General features: G+C 34.6%; 1 protein-coding gene across 1 annotated transcript; it reads right to left on the bottom strand.

The window, feature by feature from the left end:
* Positions 1 to 10,385: 10,385 nt before the first annotated feature.
* Positions 10,386 to 11,632, bottom strand: LOC111276602 (late embryogenesis abundant protein At1g64065-like). Its single transcript, XM_089754658.1, has 2 exons — positions 10,973 to 11,632; positions 10,386 to 10,886 (listed from the first exon to the last, which is right to left on the bottom strand). The coding sequence occupies exons 1-2, from the start codon at positions 11,336 to 11,338 to the stop codon at positions 10,800 to 10,802; spliced, it is 453 nt and encodes a 150-aa protein (XP_089610784.1). The 5' UTR covers positions 11,339 to 11,632; the 3' UTR covers positions 10,386 to 10,799.
* Between the last annotated feature and the right edge of the window lie 1,775 nt (positions 11,633 to 13,407).

Raw genomic sequence — 13,407 nt, 5'->3', positions numbered from 1 at the left:
TGCTTTTTTCGTCTTTCATGTTTTTTTATCTTTTATAACCAACCTTCCTTCCTCTTTAGTTATTCCTTCTTTTAGGGCTCGATCTCCTCCACCTTTTACCACTTTTACTTTCCCCTCTCAATCAATTTTTTTTGGACATCTTGTCCTTTCCTGAAAGGTCTTCACCTCATCTTTCTTTCTTCGAGATCGTGCTACTTTCATCCACTATTTTTCCTTGAAATTCATCTCCCACCCAAGAATTAGATTCTTTTGATGATAGAGGTTTTAAGAAAGAACAAAAGAAAGGGAGCACCTCAGTTAGAGAAAGTGATGACGAGGGATAAAGTCTTATGTGCAAGACAAACTCATTGAGGTTCCTATATATACTCCGTATGACCTTGACGTGATTTTCAAAGACATGATGAGCGAGCTAATATACAAGGTAAATCCAGAAAACTATCCTAACATGTGCTTGGCACATTACATTCATGTTTTGGGCACTATTTTTTTTAAAAAGGGTACAATATAATAATATCGAACTCTTCAGATCGGGTCATCGATAGACTGGAGCCACATCGACTTTAAATACATTGGGATTCGTTCATGGCTAGTCTAAGGTTTTGACTTCATCTTTTATTCATTTTAATTTTTAATTCATACAATTTAACCACACTCAGCTCACCCCAAATTCTATTCGGTATATAGTTTTATTATTCTTTGTCAACAACTAAATATTCTTCATTCTCTCCTTCTATTCAGGGAGTTCTTATTTCTTAAAAAATATCATAATGATTGTAGGTTACTTTATATCATAGTTCAACCAAATAAAAAACTTCTCACTGATTGCTCGAGCTCAATAAAGAATTGAAAGCTGCTCTTCCTATGCCTTAAAAAGTGAAAAACAAATAAAGATTATGAGCTCGAAGTTAAGGCTTGAAAAATAAAGAGTACACTCAGTTCCTTTGTGGACGTGTCTATAGCCCTCTCTATCTTTGATCTATCAAATCAGGATAAGATTTTAGATTTTACACGTAGAGTGGAACTCATTATCGATGCTCACAGGTTGACCTCTCAGGAAGTAATAAATAGGATGAAGTATTGAAGTAGGTTTGTAATAACCTTTGTAGGGTTTTATTTTAAGTTAATTTTTTTTATCTAATTGTTAGGTCAATTTTGTAGAGATGATAGATAGCGACAACCTAGATGTTTCATAGTATCAACATGCCTTGAGGACCAAAAGGGACTAAAAAAAGATCTAACTCAAGGCCTTGTCCCATGAGGGGGACAAAGTGGTTAGCACTTTTATGCCTCGTCTTCACCTAGGTCAAAAGTCAAAGACTAAGGCAAGTCAGGGCCTATCCTTCACATGGGTGCTAACACCACTCCTTCCAACCAAAAGACCATGGGTGGAGACGTTTTCCTTTGCTCTTGAGAACACCAAAGCTAGGGTGCTAAGGCCTAGCTTAGAGAGAATATTCGTGAGGTTGGAGTATGTTCCAACAGATGATCCCATCTTTAACCTCGACATTGCTAAGAGGTTCTATAAGGTCACAATTCCTCTTTTTGGTAAATATTTCCTAACCTTAGCTTAATTTCTTGTTATTGTTATTGTTTTTATTTTTTTAAGTCTAAGGTCTTTCCATGCAATCCAAAAGAAGTTTTCACCTCAAATTGTGGAGAACAGTAGTCAGGCTTTCCATCATGTTATTTTACCTTGAGGTATATGCTGAAGGTTGAGAAACATAAGGCTGCCTTTGTTAAGGAGTACAAAAAAAGCTTAGAGGCATTGGGCAATGTTAAGTTAAGTCTCAGCATGCCCTCACAAAAAAAAGGTTGAGCTAAAGAAAAGGGTGGACAAACTGACAGTGAAGCTGAAAGCTATCTCAATTGACAAGGCCTCAATCGAATCTATGAAAGAATAGGCTGAGTTAAAGCTTAATGATGCTTAAGCCAAAATCACAAGGCTAAAGTCTAAGTTGAAAGCCTAGGATAAGAAGAAAGAGTTAAAGGTGAAGGCTGTAAAGGAGTACAGGACCTCCGATGAATGTCTTTCGGTAAACGTAGAGTTTTCAAGAAAAAATGTATTTGGTACCTTCCAGTTGGCCAAAGACGAAATACAATTCAAATTATCCTTTCTCAACTTTAACCTTTTTGACATTGACATCAACAATATCGAATCGAGGTCATTTTTAAATCAGCCTAAAAAGGATGAGAAAGATGAAAATGAGGCATTTAAAGGCAAGTTGAGGGCCATCATAGGGATCAAGAAAGAAGATATGGAGGTCATCAAAGGTAAGGTCATCCCTTTTGCTCTTGTTGATAAGCGTGCTTCTCCTACCACTGCTACTATTGATAAATGAATTCTGTAATTTTTTATTTTTGACTTTATAAAATTTTTTGGTGTGAGCTCAATTTTTTGTAATGACATCCCATATTTTAATTGATGTATTTTGTTACAATGAAATAGAAAGGAAAATTTTTTCAAGTTTTACCTCGAATTTACCATTATTTCTTTCTTATTTGCTCAAGTTTGAGAATAGTTAACTGATCTAAAGGTGGATAATTGATTGAAAACTTACATAGCTATTTAAATAAGATAAACATAATTACAAGTTCTTGGTTAAAATTCTTCAAATCACTTAAACGCAAGCTTACCGAAGATAATTCAATTCATGTATTCACATAAAAAATAATACAAGTTTGAGTTGAGTTTGAATCAATCTACTGGTAATAGACTTGATTTGCATTTCACATTTTTGAGATGGCAGTGTCATTCACAAAATAATGCAAGTATGAGCTCAGTTTATACTGAGTTACTGATAATAAATCTTTAAGTTATCTGCATTCCATATCCTTGGGATGATGTCATCATTTAAATCTTGTAATTTGTAGGTCGCATCGTGAATGACCTCTTTAACTATATATGGTCATTCTATGTAGGAGCCAATTTGTCGCCTCGATTATTTACCCCTAAAACTTTAACTTCTTTAAGTACTAGGTCACCCTTCCTGATGTGCTTGCAGTGAACCCTCTAATTGTAATAGTTGGCTACCTTTTACTGGTATGTGGTGATCCATGTTAGGGCTATATCTCTTTGTTTTTAGATGAGGTTGAGGTCAACCCTAAATGCCTTTTCATTTTTTTTCTTTTGATGCTAATTCACCTGTTAAGCTCAGTAGGCTAATCTCAACTGATATTATGATCTCTATTCCAAATGCTAAGTGATAAGGGGTTTCACCAGTGGGCACCTTCATGTTCATTCTCAAGGCCCACAAAACTCCCGATAACTCATTGGCATTTTTTTTTACCACGTTGAGCCTTTTTTTTTAGAGCTTCTAATATTATTTTATTTGCATCTTCGACCTACTCGTTGGACTAAGGGTGAGTAACTGATGTGAACTTAAGGTCGATGTGAAGATTTGAATACCATTCCCTGAACTTTGGATTTTTGAATTGTTTACCATTGTCTGTTATTATAGACTGAGGTAATCCAAATCTATAAACTATATTTTTCCATGTGAATTTCTCGACTTGTACTTTTGTGGTGGTGGATAAGGCTTCGACTTCCAACTATTTTGTGAAATAATCTACTACCACTAAGATGAATCTCCTCTAACCCGTGGTCAGGGTGAATGGTCTGAGAACATCCATTCCTTACTACATGAATAACCACAGGCTGATAATAGGAGTGGGCTCAGTTGAGAAAAAATGTTATGCATAGGTAAATCTTTGACACTTGTCGCATCTCTTCACCAATTCGATTGTATCCCTCCTGATGGTGGGCCAGTAATAGCCCTGCCTCAATACTTTATAAGCCAAAGGTCAATGTCTAAGATGATTTCCACATATTCCTTCATGGATTTCTTGTAGTATGTACTCTATCTTTTCTTTGTCAACACATTTTAAATAAGGTAGGCTAAAAGATCTTCTGTATAATTTTCTTTCGATCATTGTATATCAAGAGGCATTTCTTATCAATGCCTTAGCCTAGACTTTTTTGTTAGATAACACTTTTGTGGTTAGATATGCTTTATTAGCATTATCTAGGTTTTCTTCTCTGTTACCTGTCCTATGAACTTATCTTCGGTGTTTTTATATGCTGATTCTTCTACTAGAACTAGGTTCGAACTTCTCATTGCTGTTTCTGATGCTAACTTAGATAGGGAGTCTACTATTGAATTTTTTAACCTTGGTATCTTTTTCACCTTGGCTTTCTTGAAGCCAACTACTAAGGTTAGCGCTTTGTTGAGATACTTTCAAATTCCATATTTTCAAGCTTTAAATTCTCCATTTATTTGACCAACCACCAGTTGAAAGTCACTATAAGCAGTTATGTGTTGAACATTTAGCTTGGCTACCAACCTTAGGCCAACAATCAATGCTTCATATTTCATTTTATTATTAAATGCCCTAAACTTGAATCTCAAAGTGTATGGAGATTGTAACTCTTCTTGATTGATCAGAATAAGGTTGGCTCCTTCACTTTGGCTTGTAGCTGATCCGTTGACATAATGCTTTCGATCATTCTTATCTAAGGTTTCTTTTTTTTCTCAGACTATCTTTTTAGTTGTACCAAGATGCGTTCTATGATGAAATCTACTAGCATTTGTGATTTTAATATCGATCTTACTAAGATGTGTAGATTAAATTCGTTGAGCTTTACTACTCATTTGATTAGCCTTCTCAACATTTTAGGCTTCTGTAAAATTTGCCTCAGTGGCTAATCAATCATGACTTAGATCGTGTGGGCATGAAAATACGATTTGAGTTTTCTAACTGAGGTGAAAATGGTGTAGCCTAATTTTTTTATGCCGTTATAGTTAACTTTAGGCCCAGTCAATATTTTGCTTATAAAATAAAGAGTCATTGTTTTTTTTTTTTTCAAATTAAGATTGAGCTAATAGTCTAATCTGTGCTAGTTAAGTATAAGTACAATGTTTCAGCAATCCTTGATTTAGATAGGATAAGAGAAGAGGATAAGAACTCGTTGAGTTTATCAAAAGCTTTTTGGCATTAAGGAGTCCACCAAAAATCAAAAATGTTTTTGAAAATTTTGAAGAACGGTAGACATCATTCTATCAATCAGGACATGAATCAATTAAGTGCCACTATTCTATCGGTTAACCTCTGTACTTTCTTTACTGAAGTTGGCACTTTTATTTCTAGGATCACCTGAACCATTTTGGAGTTCACTTCTATTCCCCTTTAATTGTTCATGTAATCAACAAACTTGCCTAATGTAACCCTAAAAGTGCATTTGCTCAAGTTAAGTCTCATATTATACTTTCTCAAAATATTGAAGGTTTTTTTGAGGTCCTCTAGATGTTCGATCAAACTCTTGCTCTTGACTATCATGGCATCTACATACACCTCCATATTACATCCAATCTAGTTTTTAAACACTTTGTTCACTAATCTTTGGTAGGTCAACCCTACATTTTTCAATCTGAAAGGAATGACCTTGTAACGGTAAAAGCCTTTTCTCAATAATAAATGTCATTTTATCCTCGTCTTCTTTTAACATTTTGATCTGATTATAGCCAGAATAGACATTCATGAAGCTAAAGAGGTCATCTTAGTACTATTATCTACTAGCCGATCTATACTAAGGAAAGATAAGTTATCTTTTGGGTAAGCTTTATTTAGGTTGGTAAAGTTCACACACATTTTTCATTTTTCATTGTGTTTTTTAACCATGACCACGTTGGCTATTCACTCAGGGTAGTAGACCTCCCTTATAAAGTTAATTCGTAATAATTTGTTAACTTTTTTCTCAATGTTCTATTATCTTGAGGGGATAAAAGTTCTTTTCTTTTACCAAATTGATTTTACCTTAAGATTAGTGTACAGTATATGGACCATCACTTTAGTATCAATTCCTAGCATGTCAGACAATGTCCAAGCAAACAGGTTGATATTATCTTTTATAAGTTGAATAAATTGATCTTTATGTTAGAGCTTACCTTTGATTTGTATATATTTTTTAGGAATGTTGTTCTAGAACAGGATTGTCGTGAGGTCCTCAGTTGGCTTAGGTTAGTTTATGTCTGAGTTTGGTCTTTAGTCAATTATCTCTTTTTGTTCAATCAAGCCGAGATCATTTTCTACAAAAATAGCTCCCAACATGATGATTAGTATATTGAAGAACTTGTTGAACGTATTAGTAAAAGTGAAGTGTATTCTTCATTTCATGCTGTATTTTGGCCAACATGTTAACTCGATCCAAGTAACATCAAATTGTTTGCATTGACTTAGGAGCTTGGTTAATTCTAATGTTGTCTAAAAAAATTCAAAAAATGGAATAAAATTAAAGTTTTTCAAAGTTTAGGAGCTTAAAGTGACTAAGAGCGTGCTTCTCCCAAATCGATTTTACATTTTATGTTTTTGTTAGTGATTTTTTGCTTCTTGTCAGTTCTCTATGTTGGCTCTTCTTTGCTTTTAACCTCGGTATCGATCGAGCTTCTTTTGCTTTCCAATCCTAACCTTAATTGTTGTGACATAATATTACCGTACTGTAGACCGGTCTCTTTAAACTTTTTTGACCCTTTCAAGTATTTGAAATTTCATTTCAAATGGAGAGTTGAGCTTATAAGCTGTATAACAAACTAGCTAGGTCGACCTAATATCATGTTATAGGTAGATGGGACATCTACTATTATAAATTCTATGACTGAGGTAATTATCTTCAGTTTAATCCCTAAGGAGATTAGGAGCTTGATAATTCTTTTTATGGGCACCTGCTCATTCCTAAACCCTACTAATGTGGTGTGCTCAGCTTTGGCTGATCTTTACCAATCTCCATTTTCTTTAAATAGCTATAGTATATGACATCAGTCGAACTCTCATTATCAAATAGGATTCTTTTGACCACATAGTTATATACCAAGACTATGATCACTATGGTATTGTTGTATGGGTGTTGGATTCCCTCTAGATCTTTTGAGCTAAATGAGATCGGCTCATTTCTTTAGTTTTTTTTTGGCCGATATGTCTACTATCATTACCATGTTCGGGTTAAACTTCTTTTTTGTCGAGGTGAAGCTACCTCTTATGATCACGTTAATCACCCCAGCAATTGGCTTACTATTGTTAGCTTGGCCTTTCTTTTTGGGCATCCCTTCTTTCTTGCTTTGTTCTTCCCTTTCTACCCTGGGTGAGCATTTTGTGGTCTTATCCGTAGTTGATTCTAAGTTGGTCTTGTCTTTTGTGTCCTACAAATCTCTTTAACTGACCTCATTTTATCAGAGCTTCAATATTATTTTTTAGGTCAACATAATCTTTAGTATTATGGTTGATGTCCTTGTGAAAGGCATAATTTTTTTTTCGAATCTCTCTTTGTGTTTTGTCTCAATGGCTTAAGCCATTTGAGGTCAGGATTTCTTTTAATTTGCATAAGAATCCTCTCACGATAATTATTTAGTGCAATTTAGCATCTTTCTCCACTAGGGCTTCTAGCCCTATGTCATTTCACTATTGGGGGAGGATTGTAGAAATCCTTACCTTTTTTTCGACTGAGAAAGAAGGATGAGTCTCTCTTACTTCGGTTAGTTTTTATTATAACTTTAGCATTAATGTATTTCTCTATTATTTACATGACGTCAGCTAGAGTTTTAAGTGGTTCTAGTGACAATGTCAGCTTTAAATAGTACTCTTTATTGTTAAGTCCACTTGTCAGTGAGACAATAATGATCATTTCACTCTTTATTTAGTGCAATTTAGCTTCTTTATCCACTAGGGCTTCTAGCCCTATGTCATTTCACTCTTGGGGGAGGATTGTAGAAATCCTTACCTTTTTAACGACCGAGAAAGAAGGATGAGTCTCTATTACTTCGGTTAGTTTTCATTATAACTTTAGCATTAATGTATTTCTCTATTATTTGCATGACGTCAACTATAGTTTTAAGTGGTTTTAGTGACAATGTCAGCTTTAAATGGTACTCTTTATTGTTAAGTCCACTGTTAGTGAGACAATAGTGATAATTTGTTCTTAGTTTTTAACCTGTAGAGCTTCCATATTAAAATGCATGACATAGCTTTTCAAAGTTTCATTTTGCCCTTGGTGAATTGACATCAAGCTTAGGGTCATTTTCTTTACTCTTTGGCTACTCACGAATTTGGATAAGAATAAGTGGTTGAGCTCTTTGAATATAGTGATTGACCTTAGCTCCAGACTGTTGTACCAAGATTGAGTTGTGCCTTTTAATGTAGTGGCTAGATCTTTGCACATTAGAGCCTCGTCTACTCCTTGCATCATTATGTTAGTTCTATAAAGTTTCAAATGATCAAAAGGGTCGAAAGTATCGTCATATGTCTTTAGGGTTGGCATTTTAAATCCTTTGGAAGGCATGGCTCTATCAATTTCTTAATAAAAGGTAAGGTCTTTAAGAACTTGAGCTCATCCTCAAATGCCATTACCTACATTTTTTGCTCATTTTCTATGACTTGCATTCGAGCTTCCAAATCTCTGTTCAATTGAAATTCATGGTTTGTTTGTTTGGATTTTTGGATTGTGGCATGTGTTGAATTGTGGCTGGGGAGGTGATGAGTTGAGTTTGTGTATTTTCTTCTTTGAAGGCCGAGGAGGCCTTTGCCTCTTCGTAGCTCAGTTGTCTGATAATAGCTTCTTGACTAGGTGTGATTAAATCTAGCACTTTTGAAACTTATGGTGAGATTTTAGTTTGTAGCATCTGCTTAAGAGCTTATATTTGTTTCGTCAAGGCTTGAAATTATTCCATGGTTAGTCCTGCTTGTGGTTAAGCTGGGTGGACAAAATGCTAGCTAAGGTAAGTTTCTATTCCACCAGGGCAACTCCTTTCTTTCCTCTTGGGTTTTTTTTTTTCTTGGTGGCATTGTTTTGTGCTCAACTAATATGAGATGTCCCTTACCTGGCGCTTTAAATACTGGTGATGAGCTCCAACCTGAGAATGTTCTTGTAAATGCAGAAGATAAATATAGTTAGAGGCAAGGTCAAAGGGTGTTTTCCTACATTTGTACTCTGATGTGCAAGTCAATAAAGATCAGGTCGATAATAATGTAGGAAAAAGAGAGAGAAGTGAATTGGATGAACCTGTTTTTATAGTGCCTGAGTCTTTATATTTATAGGTAAGTTGAGGGGGACTATATGAAGACAATTAAGACAAGGCCAATTTGAGGTGGCACTGACTATGTCAGGTTGGTACAAATAATAAAGATACCCCTGATTATATGCTGAACGCTTTGAGAAGGAAAAAGATCATTATACTTTTTTGACCATCAAATGTCCCTAACACTCATTGCATTACTTTCATCACATTAGAAAGTGTTTTATATAATTGAATCCTAAAATTTTATAGACTTCAAAATTTGTTCCAAGTGAAATAATGTAGAAATCAAATTCAATATGTATTTACAAAATGAAACTTGTTGGAGGCATAATTGAATTAATTAAAGCTTGTAGAATGGACATGAGAGAAAGCGAAAATTGTTTGAAAATGACTTGATAAAAGTTGTGGAATGTTTCACAAAGAAGCATGAGTGTATCCAGTCTTGCAAGATTGTAATATTCGCAGTTGTGGGGGCACAAAAGCGAGCTTCCTGTGAAGCTTCAAGATTAAGTGAAAAGATATCAAGAGATTCGGCAACTTGCTTCATTACTTTTCCTCAATTTATGAGGCAAAAGGCTTGAAGCTTACAAATATAAAGATATGAAATTTTTTAAATTTTAAAATTATTAAAATTTTAATATTATTAAGAATATAAAATTAAAATTAAATAAAAATCAGTTGTATTAATAAAATAAAATTTTGAATCAAATGGGATTTAGATTCCAAATTTTATATTCAAGATTTGACTAGTGGAGATATCTACTTTATAGTTCCATATAAAAAATAAGAAAATAAAAAGTTTTTTTATTTTTAGGAAATGGGAGATTTTAACCCAAGAATATATGCAATTATGCATTAGCTCAATTTTCTCATAGATAAAGGTATTACTTAATGATAATCACCTTTTTCTATTGTAAAAAGAACTCAAATTTAAGTTTTTCTTTTTAATTGGCAGATGATTTTCATCCCTTTTTTTCTTTGTCCACATCAATTATCATGTAAAAAAAAAAAATTGCTTAATTGGTAAACAAAGACTCATGTTTGTCATGATCGTTATCTGTGGGTGATCATGATAATTGTTTATATTTGGTGACCAAAATGTTTTTTTTTTTTTTTTTAGAATAAGGATGATGAAAACAGAAACTTTAATAAATTTAAATGATTATTGATATATTTATTATAAAATATAAATATTTCATCCACATCATTTCATACAATAAACCTCGCATCCTTCTGAATTGTTTATCTATAGATACCCAAACTTGAAAATATAGTATTTTTAAAAAATTGCGTAGTTTTTACCTCCTAGTTAGCTTACATACTCTGCAAGTGATTCTGGACAACATAAGAAAAGGGCTATCATACATAGAATTGAAAGTGGAAGCAAAGCATAAAACAGGAAAAGTTCGATCCAAAGTTTGAAATGTACTCATCTTGATTCTTGAAGTATCAAAGGAAGACTCGTCTTGAAGTAAAGAATGCGACCAAAGGATACCAATTTGAAACCCCAAAAATTAATTAATTCGAACATACAAGACTACAAACTAAAGAAATAGCAAATACACTGCAATGTTCATTGTCTTACAATGTAGCTCCACACAGAAAACAAATCAGTAAAAAGTTCAAAGTCATTTTGATCAGAAAATTAAACGGAAAATAATTAGACAAATTAAATCGAACAATTTGATTGCATCTCATCATTTGCATGTTAAATTCTGGATTTGTTTCAACGTTGTGTTAACGTCCATGGTGCAATTCATTTCGGTTGATTTCTTTTTCTTGAATATCCTGAACAAATGTATCTTTCCTTCCAGCTTGGCATGGCTGCTCAAATTTATAATCCCAGAATCAATATCAGAACTTATCTGGTTTGAATCTCTTGATATCTTATTGTTTGAACTCACTAATACCGTCACATTAAACTTCTTGGTCGATCGAGCCCTGGCACGAGCCTTAACAATCGTAGCCTCACCAACAGGAGTGCCCTTGTAAGAAACTGTGAAAGTGCTGTTCTTGAATTTGAAGTGACCGAAATTGGTGTTCTTGACAGCAACCTGAGCATTCAGTTTCATGGTGAAAGAGGGTTTGGAAGGTGAAGAATCGAGTCCGACATTTTCTACAATGACCCCTTCCAAACGAACCTTGGGATTTCGAATACGCATTACCAGCAGGACGAAGAGCAAAATGATTATGGTCTGTGCTATGACACCGGCAACTATACATGCCCAGCACTTGATGTTTCTCTTCCTCCGAGAAGTTTGATCCCCAAATTTCATGTTGAAATTTTCACTTGAGATTTGTAGAAAGGGGATTTAATTTCCTTACACTTCAATTGTGTATTTGTGTTTGCTATTTTCAGTGGATTAATTGAGCATATGTAGAGAGAAAGAATTGGTTTATAGCGAAGTGTCATGGATGATGTACTATTTATAGAATGCTGGTTCATAATTTTGTTTTCTTTTCCTTTCCCACCTTAGTCAAAAGGTTAATATAATTAAAAAAATTAACGACGTGTTTAAAGCATTTCAAATCCCTATAAAATACATGTATAATTTTTTAAAGTTACATTTTCAATAATTTAGGTTTCATTTACAAATCCAATTTTTAGTGTCGAGATCCGACCTGAATGTGTTTTTGTAAATGCAAAAAAAAAAAAAACAAGACGGTTAGAGCCAAATATAGGGGGTGTTATCTATATTTGCACTTTGACATGCAAATCAGTAAAAATCAGGTTGGTAAGAAAGTAGGAATGAGAAAGAGAAGTGAATGGAATAAACCTACCTTCATAGTGCCTTAGTCTTCATATTTATAGGTAAGCTGAGAGAGATCATAAGGGGACATTTAGGACAAGGCCAAGCTGAGGTGACACTGACTATGTCAGGTTGACCTAACATATCAAGTCGGTACAAATAACAAAGATACCTTTGGTTGTCTACTGAAGGCTTTAAGAGGAAAAAAGATCACTATACCCTTTTGACCATCAAATGCCCTTAACACTTTTTCCTTATCAAGGAGTTTAATTATCAGATCGTCAAATTTATTACTAATGTCCTTGGTGTGGGACAGATTGGTTGCATGGTTCGTTGAAGGCCAACATTGTAATGGGACATCGATTTTGAATGATGACTGGCTTTAAGCCATAATCTAACTTGGCAGTTATTCGATCTCGCACCTGTGTTTTGGACTGAGTGCATAATCGGCTTAAAGGTCATCAATGTGATAATTATTTGAGGTAATTCTAAATTAGTGCTGGAGTTCATCTGGCCATGGTAAGATTTGTATTTTTTTTCAAAAATTTGGATTTGAGCCTTTATTTTAGACCTTGAAAGTGAACCGGGCTTTCGGTTTACCCCTAATTGTTGTTTGGTTTAGATTATCCAACCTGGTGGTTCATCCAGTTAGGCCGATCTAATAGCATTAAATGAAGAGAGAGGTAGTTTGAGCAGAAAAATTTAAAGCAACAAGATGAAAAGACATCTTCATATCCGTGCTCTGACATGTGGCGTAAAACGTGTCATCCATCTAATCTGCAGTGCGTTTATATAAAAGGCTGGTATGGCTTTAGTTTTTTACCTTTTGCTTTCTTTGCTTTCCATCTAACCTAAAATTTTTTACCACAACAACTTTTTAGCCTTCAAAGTTTTTTCTACACCTACTTCGATACATATTACTAAACATATCCTATAGTATAAGTTTTAGAGACGCTGAAAGTTATAAGGTAAAGCCAAAGGTAGGATAGCGATAGCAACTGGATGATGACCTGATCCCCCTTATTATTGGGGGCCGTAACTAAGCAAAGATGGCTTATTGGTTCAACCCAACGTTTGAAGAAGGGCAGTAGCGCAATGAAGAGAATGTTCAGGCAAAAGGCAAGCAAATTTTTAGCATGGAAGAGTTGTGTACTCAGATTGACTTCAAATTTCAACATCCACCTGCTTTTTTCATCTTTCAGGTTTGTCCATCTTCTATGACCAACCTTCTTTCCTCTTCGGTTGTTCCCTCTTTTGGGGTTCGATCTCTTCCACCTTCTACCACTTTTATTTTCCCCCCCTCAATCAATTTTTCTAGACATCTTGTCCTCTCCTGAAGGGTTTTCACCTCATCTTCTTTCTTTGGGGTCGAGCTACTTTCATCCACTATTTTTCCTTGGAATTCGTCTCCCACCTACAAATTAGATTATTTTGACGATGGGGGTTTCAAGGAGGAACAAAAGGAAGGGAGCACCTCAGTTAGAGAAAGTGATGACGATGGAGAGAGTCTTGTGGTGAAAGACAAACTCACTGAGGTCCCTATATATATTCCGTATGACCTCAACGTGATCTTCAAAGACATGATGAGCGAGCTA

Source organism: Durio zibethinus, chromosome 25 (assembly GCF_047325235.1).
Source record: "Durio zibethinus cultivar Kanyao isolate XHJ-2024 chromosome 25, ASM4732523v1, whole genome shotgun sequence".
Taxonomy (NCBI): Eukaryota; Viridiplantae; Streptophyta; class Magnoliopsida; order Malvales; family Malvaceae; genus Durio; species Durio zibethinus.
The sequence above is the reverse complement of the archived record's forward strand: the minus strand, read 5'-3'. Positions and strand labels throughout refer to the sequence as shown.

What these genes read in the sequence shown, in the direction of transcription:
- LOC111276602 (XM_089754658.1), bottom strand. Translation starts at nt 11,338, where the DNA reads ATGAAATTTGGGGATCAAACTTCTCGGAGGAAGAGAAACATCAAGTGC. An exon ending in CCAAGAAGTTTAATGTGACG is followed by an intron (nt 10,887 to 10,972) that starts GTATTAGTGAGT and finishes AAATTTGAGCAG; the next exon opens with CCATGCCAAGCTGGAAGGAA.